Below are 21,088 nucleotides of genomic sequence, written 5' to 3' on the forward strand. Positions count from 1 at the left end.
CACTCCTCCGCCCAATCGACATGCAACACATATCCAACCGTATACGAATGTTCAGGATTAAAATCTCCAATTGGTGGATGTAGCACCCATGAAAATCAAAATGTATATGTTATTCTGAACTAGGGTTATTTGTTTTGGGCCTATTTTCTGGGCTTTTTCGCATCTGGCTAGAGAGTACTATATAAACTCTCTAGGTCATAACCTAGTTGTATTCTGTAATCCGTACTCCTCATGATCAATAAAACTTTCTCTCCCATGGCTGTGGACGTAATGTGTTCTTTAATTACGTTATTTAATCTTTTTTTGCATCCGTTATAACAATTTACTTTTCTTATAAATTGTTTATCCTATGCTCCCAAGTCTCAGCAAATACTTCTATCATTGCATACGTTCATTGTCACAAATATACACGAAGTATTAAATGGTGATTGCATGACTTCTTTTTTTTTTGTTCAAACCACATGACTGATTTTTTTATTTTTTTTCTTTTTTTGCATGATGTAATTTTGACCGGAGTGGGAAATTAGATAAATGAACAGAATCGGCGAACTTTTTAATTAGGTTACAAATTTTTGGGCAAAAACCGCAAATTATTTTGTGCATTTTTCTTTTGGAAATCTCCTTTTAGCGACGAACTTTTAAATGAGCTTGCGTCGACTAATACGTAGTACTCCCTCCGTCCCGGAATACTTGACCTGTTTTCCTTATCGGGCCGTCCCTTAATACTTGACCTGTTTCTAAAAATGGAAATATTCTAACAATATTATATTATTTCTTACTCCACCCCTATTAACCCACCTACCCCCTACTCCATACAAAAAATAATTAAAAATTCAACCCCTACTCTCCCCCAACCCCACCTCTTAACCCACCTCCCACTAACTACATTAAAATAATACTCCACTATCAACTACTACCTATTAAATTAAACGGTTTTTTCATGAAATGCCCCTGAGGTTTGCAAAAACGCACCAAATACCCTCGCGTCTTTTGAATCACATAATATACCCCTATTTTTTCATACTGTTCATGAGATGCACTTGGAGTTAACGGACGTTAGTCCTCCGTTAGCTGCAGTTTACCATTTTGCCCTTAATATATATTTTTCGACCTAAAATCAAAAAAAAAAAAATCTCAAACTTCTCTCCAAACTCTTCCTTCGATTCCCTAACCTCAAACATATCTCCCTTTCCGATTTCCATGGCGAACCCACTTCAATTCTTCAATTCATTTCACTTTCCTTGGCCTATCTAATCACACCGATTTCCCTTCGAATTCGATTCAACAATTTCCCAATTCATCTCTCAAGTCGATTAAATCGCTCAAGTTGCACAATTTTTCAATTGTTACTGATTCCGATTTGGGGGTTATTTCCCAGTTCATCACAAATTTGGAGGAGTTCTGAACATTTCAACCGTATATGGGGATCAGATTCAACAGGGGATAGTGCTGTTGAATTAGATACAGTTCCTGCAATGTATGGAATAGTTCTCAAGTTCTCATCCTCAGCTCCATATGGTTCTATACCATCATATCATATCCCATTTCTTCTTGGCGAATCGGCTTTTGAGATCCCCCACAAGAAAGAGTCATTGGACATTGTCCCAGCTGGAATTCAGTCCAATGAAAAGTCAGTTTCTAGTTCACTTGTTACCATTGAATTGGAACCCCGAGAACCTGTGCCAGGTCTTGTGGATGTTTCCATTAACGCGAATGCAGAAAATGGTCAGGTTGTTAATGGGAAGCTTCAGGGGGTCTCAGTTGGCATCGAGGACATGTTTCTCAAGGCTGCTGCCCCAGCTGAGATTCTAGAAGACACAGTTCCAGGATATTACTCCGCCCTTTTTGATGCTTTGTGGGAGGTATGTGGTGCCTCTTCCAGTGCAGGTCGGGAAACATTTTCACTAAAAGGAGGTAAGGGGTTTGCAGCAATCCATGGAACACAATCAGTTAAGCTTCTCGAAGTTCCTTCAACCTTAGCAATTCGTGTTGTTGAAAGATATTTAGCCCCCTTTGTTGTTGGTGTGATTGGTAGACCTCTGGTGGAGGTTGTGAAGGACGGTGGCTTAATCCAGGATGTGGCATGGATAGATATGTTTTCAGGTTCTGCTAATGAGAATAACTCGGTTGCGAATTTTGATGGTGGTCCACTATATTTGACATACTTTGAAAATGAAGATGGTAAGATCAACATTGGTAAGACAAACATGGGTTGCTTTCTTGTGTTGATATTCCTACCACCCAGGTATCATCTTCTCTTTCGGATGGAAGTTTCTGATATTTCAACATTGGTCCGAATTAGAACAGATCACTGGCCTTGTTTAGCCTACATTGATGATTATTTGGAAGCTCTTTTTTCTTTGTAACCGGGGTTAGTCTTTTCTGCTGCTATATACTCATTCCATTGAGAAAGGAGTATGTTCTGTTCTCTTTTGTTTGCGTTACAGCAGTTGGTTACATATTTTCTGTTCAAATTCTTTTCCCAGATTGTTTTTTACTTGGGAAAATATTCTTTTTGCATCAGAAATAAAAAAATGTATATATTCTAGTGTCAATCATTCACCAGCTGCACTTTTGTACAAGAAATTTATACAATCAGTTCTGAGAGGTGAAATACTTGTATTTTGGTTGTATACTTCTCTGAGAGTATGATGTTAACATGTAATTCTACAATTAGTGTTTAGCTTCTGGCTGTTTGGTTGTCAGGTGCCTTTTGTTTCGAACTTCAGCTGAGATGTGAGATCATTTGATCAAAATCTAACGAAGGCCCAATATGTTATACTTGTATGTTTTTTGTTAGGATTCTGGGTATTGTTCCTTGATTAAGAATCAACAAACTATACAAGCAGCAAGTTTGGATGAAGAAAACATGGTTGTTACGCAACTTTCTTTCTTTTGATAGTATAAAACTTACTGGACTAGCCATTTGAATCAAATTCTGCCGTTTAAAAGCAGTTTGGGTATTTCGTGCAAATAAGTTTACAAGTAGGTGTATATTGTGTAATACGTTTATAAATAGGTGCATTTGATGAATTATAAACATGACTTAACGGAGGACTAACGGAAGGTCGGCTTAGGGGTATTTGGTGCAAACTTAGGCAAAAATAGGGGTATATTATGTGATTCAAAAGACGCGAGGGTATTTGGTGCGTTTTTGCAAACCTCAGGGGCATTTCATGAAAAAACCGTAAATTAAATAAGTCAATTCAAGCCCCTTAAACTCTGTGCCGGTCAAACCGGGTCGAGTATTCCGAGACGGAGGGAGTAGTACTCTACGTCCAAATATTTGGCAAACCAACAAATAGAAGATGTTGAACTAATTCAACTTCCTTTTGGATTTGATTCTGTCTGTTTTGTTGTTCGCATCATTACTACTTCGTACATAATGGAAAGACTTCTTGGGATGAGATTTCATAACTAAACTAGTGTGTGTCCCGGGCGATGTCCCGGTTACAATGTTGGATAATATAAGAAATTTTTACGCATTGTTTACATGTGTTGTCTATGCGAGTTTGAACTTTTTTTAATAACTATTTGGAGATCGTTTATTTTATTTGGATATATGTGATGTATTGTATGTAGTACGTATCAATTTTCAGTAATAGTGTTCTTCCCTTTTTGGGTTGTTAATTTATATTTGTAAATCATGTCCAATATCTAATAAATATTTTGTGTATATATATATATGTTATGATCCACATATGCTAATTACACAAATGTTAACTAATTAATGAAAAAACGTGTTCTATTATATATAGAAAACGAACAAATTAAAATGCAGTCTTTATTCAAAACCATTTTCAATAATGGTAATAAAATTAAATTTTCTTGCAATCACTATGTGGTGAAATTAGAAAATTAATAACATAAACCATGTGAAAAAATAGTGTAAATACACGTACACTAATCCTATCCCACTTAAATATATTTGAATAGAGTTAAAAGACATAAATAATAGTATAGCTAAGATGGTAAGCTTTCTACTACATTTCTTGTTAGTTCCATGTTCGAACCCTAATTCATGCTTAGTTTTCTTCTTATTTTTTCATTGTTTTCTCTTCCTGTTTTTTTTTTTTCTTCTTTTCTGTTGGTTTTGTTCCCATTTGATTCTTGGGTTGCCCACGATTTATTTTGGTTTTTCCTAGATTTTTTCGAAATTCATTGCTCGTGTCAAGCTAGAAGCGGTGTAGTACGAGCTTGATTTAAGATGTAGAATAGTAATTGTTTTGATTGTAACAATTATGTATTTTATTTGAATATATGTGTGGTATGCTGATCTATTTTATCATTGTAGACATTGTATGGTTGATTATTAATGATATCGTTCTTTCCTGTCAAAGAAATCTTTAGAAATGAGTTTAAACCCGATCAATCTCTGAGATTAGTGTTTTAATCATATCAACCACGTAAAAATCAGATCGACATGATCCGGTGTTGTAGAGTAAAATTCTTCTTGCTCAACCGGTTTAGAATGGTTGTAAACCTATTTCTATATATTTTTTGTTTTTCTAAAATTATGGTAAAAAGGAAAAAAAATATATACTTCGTATAAAAAATCAATTATTTAAGAGGGTTTTTTTTGGAAGCTAAAATAAAATATATCACAATATAGTAATATTTACAACATATAAATGAGAGAAATAAATATTTAAATAGTTTATATTATATTTTATTAAGGAAAAATTGGTTTGGTCCAAAAACTGACCAAACCACACCGAAGCTAGACCAAATAATGATATTTCTCGACCCGAAGACCGGACCAATTGCCTTCGGTCCAGTCCATTTTTTTTTGTCCGGACCACTTTTTGCACACCCCTAGTTGTTAGTTATGCATGGGGTGGGCCTGGCCTCCCGGACGAAAATGTTTGTAGTGTATTTTTAGTTACGCCCCTTAGAGTTTGTATATAATGGTATAAATTACATAGTATATTGGTTAATTGTTCAAGATCAACCACAGTCTGAAACAGTCCTCTGTTTGGCATTATGAAACTAAATTTCGGTGGGGCCGAAAGAAGAAGCTCCAGCACAAGCTAGGTATCATTTTTTCGCGATGAAAATGGAAAGATGTTGATGGCCGCGAGGTTAATTAAGACTCTCCATTCGGAGGTTTCCATCGTTTTTGCTGAAGATTTGACACTCCGATGAGGAACTAAATTCAAATGTGCGGTTGTGAGCGAGGGGCTCATAAATCTCATTATTGAGGGGACAATTTGGCGGTGACCAATTCAATGAACTATGTTTAGTGAGTACTAATCAATCAAATCTCAATTCTGTTTCTATCTATAATGTTATGATATCAACTTTTTGTAATTTTTTTCTATTATATATTTAGTACAATCCAAAATCAACGTAAATGAAATACTAACAAAGTATTGACAAAATTGAGAAAGCATAAATCATGGATAATCTTCCTCGTTATACATTCAACCAATTATACGGATAAACCTAATGTGCATAGAAGGTAGTATATGAAATATACACAAGTACGTCCCGTATTGTATAAATATGTACCACTAAAAACATTTCATAAAAGAATGAACTCGATCCTATATCTCTTTTCTATATGTATAACTTATAAGTGTATAAATTAACCAATAATAAATAAGGTTTGAAAAATCTACAATCTAAATTTTGTAACAACCAACAACAACGACCCACGTTTTTTTTTAAAAATAAAATTATTCACATTCGACATTTGGACCCTCTAAAAATATATGAGTTGAGTTAAGGTGAAAACGACGATCCATAACCCGAATACTGTCCTTCTGCCACCGTCACCGGCGCCGCTGTTAAAAGTTTCCTGATCGGACTCCAACAAAGACCCGTAATTAAAATTCGGGTTTGACCCGTATAAAGCTTGGACTCCTTGAACATCATCAACCCGTAAATCCACTTTCCGGCTCCTCGGTCTCAAACTCGGGTACATGATAGCATCACTCACAGAAGAATGGGCCAACCCGAGCACGTGACCTATCTCGTGCGTAGCTACTGATTCCAAATCAATGGCCACCCTAGACCGTTCTCTTTGAAAATCAACGGCCCAAGTTTCAGCTGCGTCTAAATGAAGTCTTCCATTTTCCGGTGAAAAAGCATGGGCTAAAACTCCGAGTTCGCCGTCGAACGGTTCTCCGTCGCCGTGATCGCCGCTATGGAACCCAATACGGATATCAGCCATACGATAATTTTGTATCTCTGTGAAATTTACGAGAATAACCTCGGACCACCGTGAAAAGGCGCGTGCGAACACCGCCCGGATATCTTCCTGACTGATGTAAGCAATCGTATCGTCCGGCGAAAAAGAATAAGTCAAAGTCATCGGTGAAGACTGACTCCACCGTGGTTCCCCGTTAAAGAAGGCGTAACGACGCGTTTGGTGGAGGCGGCTGGCAGTGGAGTTATGCATATGGGAATCGCCGAGGCCGCAACGTGGGGCCATGATGAGGTCAATAGTATCGTTATCGAGTTTTCCGGTGACTGGTATACCGAGGTTCCTTTGATAAGTTAAGATGGCGGATTCGAGGTCGGAATCAAAGTCATCGGAGAAGTTCCCGGGGGCCGGTGCCGGGAGGTAGCCGAAGTGGTTGAGATAAGTCTTGAGATCGCATATTCCAGTGACGTGGCTTCCTTTCTCGAGGTTGGCAAACTTTGCAAAGTTGCCCCACGGGGTGGAGGTGGTGGAGTTGAAGGCGGAGGCGGTGGTGGCGTCAAAGTTTGGGATAGTTGGTTGCGGGAAAGTTCTGGCGGGAAAGGCTGAAGGTAGTTGTAATAATAAGATGAAGAAGAAGAGCGAAAAGGGTAATAGAAAGTGCATGGCTAACAGGCTAAGCTAAGATAAAAGATGATCAAATGATCAAATCCAAAAAATGGGGAAAGTTAGTTATGTTGGAAGTTGAGCCTTCAAAATCTTATTAATTGTTAAGGTTTATAAGGAATGTTTTTAAAAAAAATTGGTGAAAATGAGATGATTAAATAAATAAAAATGAGTAAGAGAAGAATGTGGGGAGGGTGGAAGCAACCATTTGGGGTTTAATTTGAAGGAGAGAGAAAGTTAGGAAGATTCTGCCGTGCTTTGAATTATCAATTTTCAAAAAATGGGGATTAAGCAAAGGTTGATGATCTAATCAAGTATGGTGGGTGAACAAACTACTGTGTTAGGAATTCACTTCGTATATATTAAGTACTTTCTATATTTTAGTTTGTCTCATTTAATTGATTTGCTACAATTATCGATCTGTCATTAACCATTCAATTATTCAACGCACATCTTTAACCATTGTTACTATGTAGTATGTACTTGATCAAAGAAACCAATAGCGTAACTAAAAAACAAAATAATTTGGCGGTCAGAACCCTGATATCATAATAGTGGCATAATTTTGGATTAGAAAAGTAAAATACATAGTACAATAATTAAAAGATATATCAATGTTGGATCTTCTAAGATAGCATGCTATAGACTATGTGATGAACTTTGAACAAGTATAAGAAATTAGTAAAATAGTTTAATATAGTTGCATCTGACTCTGTTTATTGTTGACCAAATTTTATAAAAAGTAATCGTATGACAATAATTGACAAATTCTAAGACTAATAGTGGATGGATATTACATACTTCGTATTATTAAGGGTTAGAAAAATGGTGATTAAAGAAGACTTTTGAACAAGGGTTTTGGTGTAAGGGTTTTTTTGGATGACTTGTCAAACACGACAATTCCATGTATGTATGGTCTTTTGGGGGTAACTTTAGATTAACGGTTTTATGTCTAAATAATTTTGAGATGGGATCAGCGAGTCAAGAGGCATGGATTTGATTTCCTGACTGTAATGTCGTCCAAGTTCTTTGTTAGTCGTCTCTTATTACTCGCATGAATAGGAGAAATTTCCGAGTAACCCTTTAATTTTTTTAATTACATTTTTTTTCTGTCTTATTTTACTTTTGGACCTTTGTAGTCAAATAATGCATTATCAATGATAACACAATTATACGAGATTTATTTAAAACAAAAATATTTCATTAAATTACAACAATAACATAGAAATAGTACGTGTATGTAACTACATACATTTGTTCATGTACACCTCGATCATAACCACTACTTAACAAATTAACATCCGTTCTAATTGGCTTTAATTTCCAGTAGGGGTGGTTCACGGGGTGGGTATGAGGTGAGCGACGACACGTAGCCTCAAATTTCAGATATAATATTATTAGTTTCCTAAGTATTAAACAAAAATAAAACTCCTGTCAAGCGACAACTGGATAGGCTTTTCTGCAGGTGTGTTATTTATAAGGTTGATCGAGAGCAGGTGCAGGAGGAGCATGATTGTACAAGGAATGCAGTTCAATGCAGTCTGGTTTTATTTTTGTTTTTTCTTTCTTGTAATTTTCCTAAATGTCAAAAAAAAAAAAAAAAAAAAAACTGAAATAGCGGTTAATTTAAGGTGGTGTTATGTTAAATGTAATACTCAAGGACATGGGTACGTACGATGCTTAACAAACTCTTTTTTTTATTCTCCTTCCCTTTTTTTTTCCTTTAATTGAATATGGACCTCATTTTGAGAAATTGCACATGGCCTTTACTAATAACGTTAAAGTAGCTCCGACACTGTTGCCTGACAAATTTCATATTCCCCGTGAGAGTCGATAATCGTCTCCGGTCACCAAGGGGAAAGATGAGAGAATCGGTGCTTTTCTTACATGATATCCTCTTTAAACATATATAGTTTCAAATTGTAAGTTATGATAATATATATATATATATATATTGTCAAATATTGTGCAATCTCGTATCCTTCTCATTAATAACACACGTATATATATAGTACAACTCATTACCTAAACCCTAGATTACATATTAGGTAACATACCATATGTAGGACTCATATTAGGTAACATATCATATTTAGGACTCTACAGAATATTCACAATATAATATCTCCTATATTCTATCTTAACATCCCCCTCAAGGTGGAGCATGAAGATCTCGAATGCCCATCTTGTTCAAAAAAAAACTCAAATTGCTTCTTCCCCAACGCTTTAGTGACGATATCTGCTAACTGAACCTTCGTCGACACATACGACGGGCTGATGACTGCCTTGTCTCACTCTCATCACTACACGTCGTCTCATCGACACCTGTCGTTGCTGAGACGACGTCTGATTCCACTCGACTGGGTGTATAATGTTGTTGTTCCTCCCTCACAGGCGACGACACCCCTTCGTCGACGCCACTAGTCAACGACACGTCCTCATTGCCACCTGTATGCGACAACACTCCCTCAGTATCACTCATATCATATAACATAACTCTATCTCATATGATATTCTATCCTCTAGGATAACTACGTTATCCTTAACTCCCTCACTCAATCGTAACGGCAGTTTCACGAACATTGCGATTGGAAACACCATTCTTCAATAAAAAAAATCGAGCAAGAACGCCATTCTTTTCGAACCTGCACTTTTTTTTTCCTCTCTTGATGAGAACGCCCTTCTTTTCGAACTCACCAATTATCTCAATATAAATACTCGAATTGGACGCAATTCCAAGTACGAGTCTTTTCTCCAACACCAACCTCATCTTCTACCAATTTGCAGCGGAATTATTATATTAATTACGAATCCCGCCGGTGGATTTATTTTTCTAACCCACCGGCAGGGGATATTTTTTTTTGTAGACGGGTCGTAGGATCTCCCTAAGCTCTGATACCATGTCAAATATTGTGCAATCTCGTATCCTTCTCATTAATAACACACGTATATATATAGTACAACTCATTACCTAAACCCTAGATTACATATTAGGTAACATACCATATGTAGGAATCATATTAGGTAACATATCATATTTAAGACTCTACAGAATATTCACAATATAATATCTCCTATATTCTATCTTAACACACATATATATATATATATATATATATATATATATATATATATATATATATATATATATATATATATATATATATATATATATATATATATATATATATATATAATGTTGCTAAATCATGCATGATGTCAAAGTGTAGCTCTTGCTCTAGCACTTTTCAGCTAATTAACGAAAAGTACCAATAACAAGTGTTTAAGGTGCGTTTAATCTAATCACATATAATTTGATTACTTTTTGGGACATAAAATTAATTGGTGGATCACCAGTTTTAATTTTCACGTAACAATCAGTTTATTGTTGCAAGTTGCAACCAGAAAAAAAGACCTGAAGAGCAAATCAACTGACCTAAACCAAAGAATTGGCGGCTCTCAGTATATCTGTACGTATATATATATTATTTTATTCCCCACACGGAACTAATGAATAATTCTTCATTTGTATGCGTCTTTTTCAGTCAACATTATCAAATTTCATGAACACAAAAAAAAAAGTCTGATTATTTGGGCTTATTGCTGATGTAACAAATTATTTATTTACATTATTATTGGTCAGAATTTTACCTAATTAACTACTCTAATTTTCCTCTATTATATTATTCTTAAATACGCCTTATATTTTACATTTTTACTACTCCCTCCGTATTTATTTAAGAGATACACTTGGTCAGGCACGAGTATTAAAAAGAAGAATTAAATGAAATAAAGTAATAAAACAAGTGGGGTTGAGTAGATATTTTAATAAGAAAAACAAGTGGGGACCATGTCATTTTAGGGAATGAGGGGTGGAGATGGGGTGTAGATAGATTATTTAATTAGATAGTTGGGTTGATAAGTTACTAAAAATAGCAAGTGTATCTCTTAAATAAATACGGCCGGAAAAGACAAGTGTATCCCTTAAATAAATACAGAGGGAGTATTCAATATCCATTCTCCATCATTTCTCCTTATGTGATGTACATTTACTTCTAGATGCATCTTTATTTGTTTTTGGCTCCATCGTGTCACTTTTTAAACACTGCACTTACAGAGTATTTCCTCCGTTCTTATACAATTGGATTTTCGACACTATTCACACAAGTTCTTTTGACTTCCTTTTGTAATTTATACATAAGAAAAAACATAGTCGTGTGGATCTTATTAGATTCGTTTCAATAAATATTTTTTTAAACAACTTTGTATAATTTTTTTCCTATCCATAAATAATGGAAGATGTTAATGTTTGAAATCATACATTGGCAACCGTGTCTAAATAATTTTGTCATTTAAAAAAGAACAGATGAAATATTACATAACTAGGCAAAAGGGTTGAAATTATTGTCTTTTATTTTATTTATTTTATTACGAACGAGTCTTGAATTTTCAAACTCGCCTCTAACCTCGTTATTTTTACCACATTATACCAAAAGTCTGAGTCTAGACTCCCTTCCATACTCCCCACCGGTCTAAGGATATCAAATGGGCATGGGACGACAGGGAGCCCATCAAGGATGTAGAGATATTATGATTATTATCTACGTACTTTGAGTCTAGCTAAGAGGATGTTCAAACCTAAATAAAACCAATTAGTCATGGGAGTAGCAGTTCCGAAGCTGGTAACCTTTCCCTCTTCTTCGACGTGGGATAACTCATCATACTGAACATTTTAATCATGGGATTTCAACCTCTCAACATAGATAGAATACTATATTTCACGAGTAATGTCCGAAATTATTGAGAAATATTACATTTTTTTTTTTCAATTGATGTATCCATATATATATATATATATATATATATATATATATATGAATCACATCCAAAAAAAACACATAAAATTATAAAATAAGTTGTGATTTACAAGTAATAATGCTCCAAATACAAGTTAATCGAAAGAAAGAGATAAGTGTTTAATTCTCCTCACGTAAATGAATAAGTTCCCTATACTCTAAGAATATCTTGGCAAGTACGGTGTATGAGGAATTGAGAAGTTGAGAACTCAAACATAGGTTAGTGGATTGCTAACTATAACAATCCAGTTTGGGCTTTTCCTAATATAGACAAACTAGTTCGGCCCAAATTAAAGTATGGCGTTGTGGACATGTTTCAGTCCAAACTATGTTTGGGCCAAGAAACTTCGTTATTACAATGGCAAACAAGCCCATTGCCCATTGCCCATTGCCCATTGCCCATTGGACCATACATGTGAAATATTAAAGCCCGATTGATTGGTATGACAATTTGGCAATCCAAACAACATCTACTTATATAGCTCTCCTAAAAAAGAGTTTTTGGAATAGTGAATAATTCATCCGTTTCTTTCTAGTTCACACGTTTTGAATTCGGCACTACTCAGGTAAGTTACATGGATTTACTTTTGTGATTTATACTTAAAAAGAAAATAATTGTCATACATAGGTCAAATATCAACTTTTGCAAGGTCTTGTTAGATTTGTCTCAATACATTTGTACCACATATCAACTGTTGATATTTAGTACTTATTGATAATGAATAGTGTTTGAAATCGATACAATGACAAACGTGCTTAAAGAAACGTGACAACCTACATATCATGCTGAAACATATCTCATACACCTTGTAACGAGAACAAAATTCGAATCTAAAGATAAAATAGTACTCCGTAATACGGAGTATTTTAACTATCTTCTGAAAAAAACGGGGTATTTATTTTAACGAGAAGAAATCGCGTTGACCATTGAAGGACGTAAGAGTAAGACCAACGTGTTTCATGAAATTAGAGTTGCGCCAAGATGCTAGTGCCCATATCTTGGCTGTTGCACATAAAGATGCATACGACCAAAGCAAACAACAAGTTTAAGTTTGTCTTGTATACTGCCATCAAAACTTTAAAAATAGAAAGATTAGGTTTCAAATCTGCATAGGGTAAATATAACTAACTATTTCCGTACTTACAAATAAGATTGAAGCATATTTCCTGACATATAATGTTGTAGTACTACTACTACCTACAATGTAGGGTTTTCCCTGAGATTGAGATTTTGTGGAAAGAGACTTCCCACACTTCGATGATTCCATGACGAAAAGAAAAAGACACAAATATATGCACACCATAAAATGATAAAATTGATGGATCACTTAAAATCGCTTTATTTCTTTTATGCATCAATTTTAAATATCTTGTTTAAAGAGTCGGCATAAACTTTGAACATGAATACTCCGCATATTATTTGATACTCATGCGATATGAAGTTGAGCTCGGTGAGGCGGCATGTTGTGATGTGTAACAGTGTGAGTAAACACATCACAGCGTCAAACATGTACCATTTGTTGAAAAGAGAGTACAATTTCATTAAAAAAAAGAGTACTACGGAGTATTTCGTTAAACAAAGTATCATTTAGATAAAAACATGTACCATTTCGTTAAAAAAAGTATTATTTCATTAAAACCATAGTACCATTTCGATTAAAACATGTACCATTTCATTGACTTTTTTAACAGACTGCGATTTTTACTTCCTCTATGAAGTTTTGTTAGTTTCGATTTAATGTATAGTTTTAAAATATATATAAACGACATCACTTATTACTTAAATTAAAGTTGATTTTAAAAACATGTATATTGGTGAAAGCTCTCTAATTAGCTCTTTACTTTCTCTCGTCCACCAACTCTCTACAAGATACTCTCAAACCATGCATGGCCTTTTCAAAAAAGAAACTTCTTCAGTAGAGTTTCAATCTCTTGCTTACTATTCGGTGGTCCCATATTATACTTCCTTCGATGTTTAATACTTGCAACGTTTAGACTTTTTACACTATTCACATATGCTACTTTGACTATGGTTGGTGATTTATATGTAAGATAAAACATAATCGTGTGTCATCTTATTAGATTTATTTCAATGCGTATTTTCAAAATATCAAGTTTTTATATTTTTTGCTTAAAGATATTTACATATAATAATGATCAAAGATGTGCATTGACATGCATGAAAGTGACAAACGTTACAAGTAAAAAAAAAATCGGAGGAAAATTATTTATTTATGCAACCTCATAATTAACTGTCTTTCATAAACAATCCACATGCTAACAAGAATCAATTTTTGGAGGTGTCTTGGACAAAAACTACCTTGAAATAACTTTTCATAAAGAGTTACTCAAGAGCCCTAATACTGACCACGAGATAGTTCTTGTTTAAAAGCTAATTGGAGAACCACTTCAAGAGCCTGAAATCCCAACGTACATGCGCGCTTTTAGCTAGCTAAAGCAACTATGAATGTCTAGAATTGTTGGTACTTTGATTAGTTACTTTGATCTCAAACTTTTTTCTTCTTTCTACCGAACATACCCTAGCTAGGTGAGCATCAATTCTTATTTACCCACTCTTAACGTCTCTCCTCACCCACCTTATAAGTCATCCCCATCTCTTAACAAGAGGAGTTTTCTACCAAGAAATGGACTACCTCTTACTTCTCTTTTCTTATTTACACTATCTCTTGAATTACCTTTTTACTTCTCCTTCTTTTTTTCTAAAACAAAATAAAATAAAAAACAAGCACCAAGCTCCATATCACACCCATTTAAGAGCTACTACATCTGTTTTAAAAAAATCTTTACACTTACTATTTGCACGGACTCAGATGTAATGTTTAACCATTAATACATCTAATTATGTACGACAAAAAATTATAAAATTTTGATGTTTATAAAATAAATATTGAGACAAGTCTAACAAGATATCTCATGATAATTTTTTATAGATATAATAGTGAGAATTTAAGGTCAAAGTTTTGTTTATTGGACACATTCTTTAAAGCGTAAAGAACTTAATGAAAAGGAGGTAGTACCTCTCATTTAGAGAATGTCTCAATTTGTAACACCCCCGATTTACTAACTAGAAAGAAATAAGAATATAAAAGACTTTATAATAAATTTGCGGAAACTTACACCTAAATCGGAGGTATCACCGCCACACTTGATCACATTGTCAAGTGCTAAGGCTTACAATACTCAAACTATTACAACTCGATTACTAGGTGGTCTATTTAAACTAGAAGTATTAAACGGTCATACACGACAAAACGATAATATTGAGCTCTTTCAACTTGTAATTGCATCTTTCACGATCCATCTGCTCCAGTCAATCTTGACTGCTCACCATAGTGGACAAATTCCAAAAGGATCGTCGCAGGGCCACCATAAGAAAAAGACATGGCCGCAAACACACATAACAAATAAACACACACGTCAGCAAAAGCTGAGTAATCAACGCTTATTGAATAAGCAGACATATAATAATAATAATAATAATAATAATAATAATAATAATAATAATAATAATAAATAATAATAATAATAATAATAATAATAATAATTTAACAAACACATAAGTACAAATTGATAAACAATTCTTATAAAACTAGTACATATAACCATAAGTAACAAGGGTTTATTTTTAATTTCTTATAAGTTCACCATTTGAGTATTGTGGATCGAGTCCACCACCCAATAGTATATATTGAACTATTGGATGTAACCACCAGAGAGATGTGGATCGCGTCCACCACCCATTAGTATATATTAAACTATTGGATGTAACCACCAGAAAAATGTGAATCTAGTCCACCACCCAATAGTATTGGACTATTGGATGTAACCACCAAACAGGTCTTAGTCTTTAAGTGTGCACACCCCCAGTGAGTGTTTTTAACTCAAAGGAGTAGAATAAGCCTAGGTCGTGCTAGTTAGCTCCGACTAAAATATTAAGACACGATGTGTCATACCACCAATGTGTTCATCACCTTAGGGGATCCTGCCTAAGATGTCTTACCGACCAAGTGTATTACATTTTAAGTACTTATATTTTAATAGAGAGTGTGTATGATTGTACATGCATAACCAGTTATCAACAAGCAATTATTTTGCACTTTTACGCAAGGTCATTTCGAAAATCAAGGCAACTTACTACCACCTACATCAAATTGTTAACATATAAAAATATTAAAGGGGTTTTCTAACACTTCTAATCTCACTGCATACCCATATATATATATATAAGATACATTAATAAGCTAAGCACATATCTGACTATCGTATGTCACGGTTCAACCATTCCGACTAACAAAATATGTATAGTATAATTCGATAAGTCACATGCCGTAATAATCTTTAACATAAAATACCAAGCAAACAACATATCACACGTATTCACGTAAAAACCATATTTCTTTATAGGGTTTACAAAGTGGTGAACATAGTAGCTTACCTTAACTGCTTATATAGTTTCAAAGATCGCGTACACGCACACTAATAGGGATCTTCCCGCTCTACGGATTCTACAACCAAGTATAACATAACCAGTGTCAAATACCATAGTGGTCGTAACCTATGTAATATATATAGTAGACATATTTTACGATACATATATGTGTGTGTGTGTGTACGATGCGGGTGTGAAAGGCCTTGTTATAATCTCTGTTAGATTAGTGGGTGGATAAAATATTTAAATCCAAAATATGATAACCTTATTACTATAATAAGTCAAAATTATAAGGAAAGCTAAATCAACCTAGCATCTAAATACGTAGCAGTGTTAGAATCGATTTCATAAAAAAAAGAATTTGTTTATTTATAAATATAGTACCAAAGTTTAATGAAAACAGAGGTTAATAATGAAATCCTTTCTCTTATGTGACTCAAGAGAAAAGGATGAACCCTCAAGAAAAGAGTTAACTTTACGTAACCAAGACACCTAAAAAAAATGCAAAAGAATAGTCGAGCAACCAAGCCAATTTCGGAAAGGAACACTACCTTCGTTACCGGTCGGGTTTCTAAAATGTAAAGCCAAATGTGTAGGGGATGATGCAGACTACAAGGTAGTGTTTTTCACGGTAGTATTCGGTGTAATTTAGTGGTGTTTCGGTGCAGCCGAAAGTAGGTAGAAACCAACTTCCGCGATCGAGGTTTATCTTTAGTTTTCTTGAGTGGTTCTTCTGGAGAGGATGTGAGGGAGTAATATGTTTTTGCAAAACCCTAGGAATGATGACAAAGTCAGTATTTATAGGAAATCCTAAAAGTGTGAAGTTAAGGGTTAAAATACTAATTAACCGGGATAAGATGATGATAAGCATTGCTAAAAGATAAGTAGCTAGTTTGTTAGTTTCGGGAAGTTTGTTAGAGATGGATGGAATAAGATCACGGTGGATTGGGTTATGATCCTAAGTTTGTTGGACAATTCAAATCATAATAAGATTGAGATGAGTTAAATCTTGAGGCTTGATCACGTATGCGAGATACTAGGGGTTACTTGGTGATGGAGGTTAATGAGTCATACGGTTTCTTTGGTGTAGGTGCCTCCCACTAATTGTCTAGGTAAAACAAAAACAATTTATAATAAGTCAATTTTATAATAAGTAGATCATGATAATTATTAGAATAATAAAGTACTACTTTTAGATTTAAGATAATAGCTAATATTTATAAAATTTAATAAAACAATTATGTTTATTGATAAAATAGTATTTTATTTTACTACAATAATTAGCATTGTTAGAGATAAAATAAGGGTTATTACAATCTATCCCCCTTAAAAGAAGTTTCGTCCCGAAACTTAAAGTTAGAAAAATATAGGTATTAAAATCTACCCTCCTTAAAAGAAGGTTTGTTCGGAAACTTTTAGTTATAAAAATATAGGGTATTAAAATCTACCCTCTTTAAAAGAAGTTTCGTCCTGAAACTTAAAGTTTGGAAAATTTAATACTTTGAAACTCTTTCTAAAATAAAATCAATAAAATTTTGCAACATTTTGAACCATAAAATATTAAGGATATTACATTCTATCCCCCTTAAAAAAAGGAGTTCGTCCCCGAACTCTAATTACACTAGTCACATAATCATGTAAGGAGAATCACATACTAACAAGTAAAAGGAGATAGTCTCTTCAATTAAACGGCTTGTCCTATAACTTTTAACTTCACTCTTAATTAGTCATTTTAATCCTAGACAACTCAAACGCTGAGATGTGAAGATCTCTGCGTCAATCCCAAAGAGCGATTTGGCTCTGATACCATTTTGTAACACCCCCGATTTACTAACTAGAAAGAAATAAGAATATAAAAGACTTTATAATAAATTTGCGGAAACTTACACCTAAATCGGAGGTATCACCGCCACACTTGATCACATTGTCAAGTGCTAAGGCTTACAATACTCAAACTATTACAACTCGATTACTAGGTGGTCTATTTAAACTAGAAGTATTAAACGGTCATACACGACAAAACGATAATATTGAGCTCTTTCAACTTGTAATTGCATCTTTCACGATCCATCTGCTCCAGTCAATCTTGACTGCTCACCATAGTGGACAAATTCCAAAAGGATCGTCGCAGGGCCACCATAAGAAAAAGACATGGCCGCAAACACACATAACAAATAAACACACACGTCAGCAAAAGCTGAGTAATCAACGCTTATTGAATAAGCAGACATATAATAATAATAATAATAATAATAATAATAATAATAATAATAATAATAATAATAATAAATAATAATAATAATAATAATAATAATAATAATTTAACAAACACATAAGTACAAATTGATAAACAATTCTTATAAAACTAGTACATATAACCATAAGTAACAAGGGTTTATTTTTAATTTCTTATAAGTTCACCATTTGAGTATTGTGGATCGAGTCCACCACCCAATAGTATATATTGAACTATTGGATGTAACCACCAGAGAGATGTGGATCGCGTCCACCACCCATTAGTATATATTAAACTATTGGATGTAACCACCAGAAAAATGTGAATCTAGTCCACCACCCAATAGTATTGGACTATTGGATGTAACCACCAAACAGGTCTTAGTCTTTAAGTGTGCACACCCCCAGTGAGTGTTTTTAACTCAAAGGAGTAGAATAAGCCTAGGTCGTGCTAGTTAGCTCCGACTAAAATATTAAGACACGATGTGTCATACCACCAATGTGTTCATCACCTTAGGGGATCCTGCCTAAGATGTCTTACCGACCAAGTGTATTACATTTTAAGTACTTATATTTTAATAGAGAGTGTGTATGATTGTACATGCATAACCAGTTATCAACAAGCAATTATTTTGCACTTTTACGCAAGGTCATTTCGAAAATCAAGGCAACTTACTACCACCTACATCAAATTGTTAACATATAAAAATATTAAAGGGGTTTTCTAACACTTCTAATCTCACTGCATACCCATATATATATATATAAGATACATTAATAAGCTAAGCACATATCTGACTATCGTATGTCACGGTTCAACCATTCCGACTAACAAAATATGTATAGTATAATTCGATAAGTCACATGCCGTAATAATCTTTAACATAAAATACCAAGCAAACAACATATCACACGTATTCACGTAAAAACCATATTTCTTTATAGGGTTTACAAAGTGGTGAACATAGTAGCTTACCTTAACTGCTTATATAGTTTCAAAGATCGCGTACACGCACACTAATAGGGATCTTCCCGCTCTACGGATTCTACAACCAAGTATAACATAACCAGTGTCAAATACCATAGTGGTCGTAACCTATGTAATATATATAGTAGACATATTTTACGATACATATATGTGTGTGTGTGTGTACGATGCGGGTGTGAAAGGCCTTGTTATAATCTCTGTTAGATTAGTGGGTGGATAAAATATTTAAATCCAAAATATGATAACCTTATTACTATAATAAGTCAAAATTATAAGGAAAGCTAAATCAACCTAGCATCTAAATACGTAGCAGTGTTAGAATCGATTTCATAAAAAAAAGAATTTGTTTATTTATAAATATAGTACCAAAGTTTAATGAAAACAGAGGTTAATAATGAAATCCTTTCTCTTATGTGACTCAAGAGAAAAGGATGAACCCTCAAGAAAAGAGTTAACTTTACGTAACCAAGACACCTAAAAAAAATGCAAAAGAATAGTCGAGCAACCAAGCCAATTTCGGAAAGGAACACTACCTTCGTTACCGGTCGGGTTTCTAAAATGTAAAGCCAAATGTGTAGGGGATGATGCAGACTACAAGGTAGTGTTTTTCACGGTAGTATTCGGTGTAATTTAGTGGTGTTTCGGTGCAGCCGAAAGTAGGTAGAAACCAACTTCCGCGATCGAGGTTTATCTTTAGTTTTCTTGAGTGGTTCTTCTGGAGAGGATGTGAGGGAGTAATATGTTTTTGCAAAACCCTAGGAATGATGACAAAGTCAGTATTTATAGGAAATCCTAAAAGTGTGAAGTTAAGGGTTAAAATACTAATTAACCGGGATAAGATGATGATAAGCATTGCTAAAAGATAAGTAGCTAGTTTGTTAGTTTCGGGAAGTTTGTTAGAGATGGATGGAATAAGATCACGGTGGATTGGGTTATGATCCTAAGTTTGTTGGACAATTCAAATCATAATAAGATTGAGATGAGTTAAATCTTGAGGCTTGATCACGTATGCGAGATACTAGGGGTTACTTGGTGATGGAGGTTAATGAGTCATACGGTTTCTTTGGTGTAGGTGCCTCCCACTAATTGTCTAGGTAAAACAAAAACAATTTATAATAAGTCAATTTTATAATAAGTAGATCATGATAATTATTAGAATAATAAAGTACTACTTTTAGATTTAAGATAATAGCTAATATTTATAAAATTTAATAAAACAATTATGTTTATTGATAAAATAGTATTTTATTTTACTACAATAATTAGCATTGTTAGAGATAAAATAAGGGTTATTACACAATTAACCTCTAAATAAGAGGGAGCCAATACGCTTAAAAGTTATACGTTCATTACTCACTACAAGAAATTGTACCATTAACGACGGGAAATTCCGTCGCTAAAGGCCAATAATCGTTGATTAATGACAAGATTCCTGTCGCGAACCCGTCATAAAGGGGGACCGTCGTTAATGAAAAATCACGTTGTTAACCAGTCGTAAAAGACATTTGCGAAGGTTGTTCCCGTCTTTGTTTGGTTGTTAGCCCCGTCGCAAAAGGCTTTTGCGACGTAATTTTAACCCGTCGTAATTAGGTTGTCATTAAAAATACAATTTCTTGTAGTAACTACAGGGTTTATGTCGGATTTCGAACTCTTTAAGAGTGGGCTAAGAGTAGCCACTTTTGAGGCTCTAATAGTTTATTACCTCTGTTTTAAAATTATCTTTATAATTACTATTTGCACAAATATTA

The 21,088-nt window shown here is 34.1% G+C and overlaps 1 protein-coding gene and 2 long non-coding RNA genes across 3 annotated transcripts; all 3 read right to left on the reverse strand.

The window, feature by feature from the left end:
* Positions 1 to 5,474: 5,474 nt before the first annotated feature.
* Positions 5,475 to 7,076, reverse strand: LOC110794808 (metalloendoproteinase 1-MMP). The gene has a single exon (XM_021999771.2). It carries the CDS (start codon positions 6,809 to 6,811, stop codon positions 5,705 to 5,707), a length of 1,107 nt encoding a protein of 368 aa, XP_021855463.2. The 5' UTR covers positions 6,812 to 7,076; the 3' UTR covers positions 5,475 to 5,704.
* Positions 7,077 to 14,763: 7,687 nt separating this feature from the next.
* On the reverse strand, positions 14,764 to 16,265 carry LOC130464162 (uncharacterized). Its single transcript, XR_008924490.1, has 2 exons — positions 16,124 to 16,265; positions 14,764 to 15,008 (listed from the first exon to the last, which is right to left on the reverse strand). It is a non-coding gene; the product is annotated as an uncharacterized lncRNA (long non-coding RNA).
* Positions 16,266 to 17,962: 1,697 nt separating this feature from the next.
* LOC130464093 (uncharacterized) lies at positions 17,963 to 19,470 on the reverse strand. Its single transcript, XR_008924401.1, has 2 exons — positions 19,329 to 19,470; positions 17,963 to 18,207 (listed from the first exon to the last, which is right to left on the reverse strand). It is a non-coding gene; the product is annotated as an uncharacterized lncRNA (long non-coding RNA).
* Positions 19,471 to 21,088: the final 1,618 nt, after the last annotated feature.

This window comes from Spinacia oleracea, chromosome 6, assembly GCF_020520425.1.
Source record: "Spinacia oleracea cultivar Varoflay chromosome 6, BTI_SOV_V1, whole genome shotgun sequence".
Lineage (NCBI taxonomy): Eukaryota > Viridiplantae > Streptophyta > Magnoliopsida > Caryophyllales > Amaranthaceae > Spinacia > Spinacia oleracea.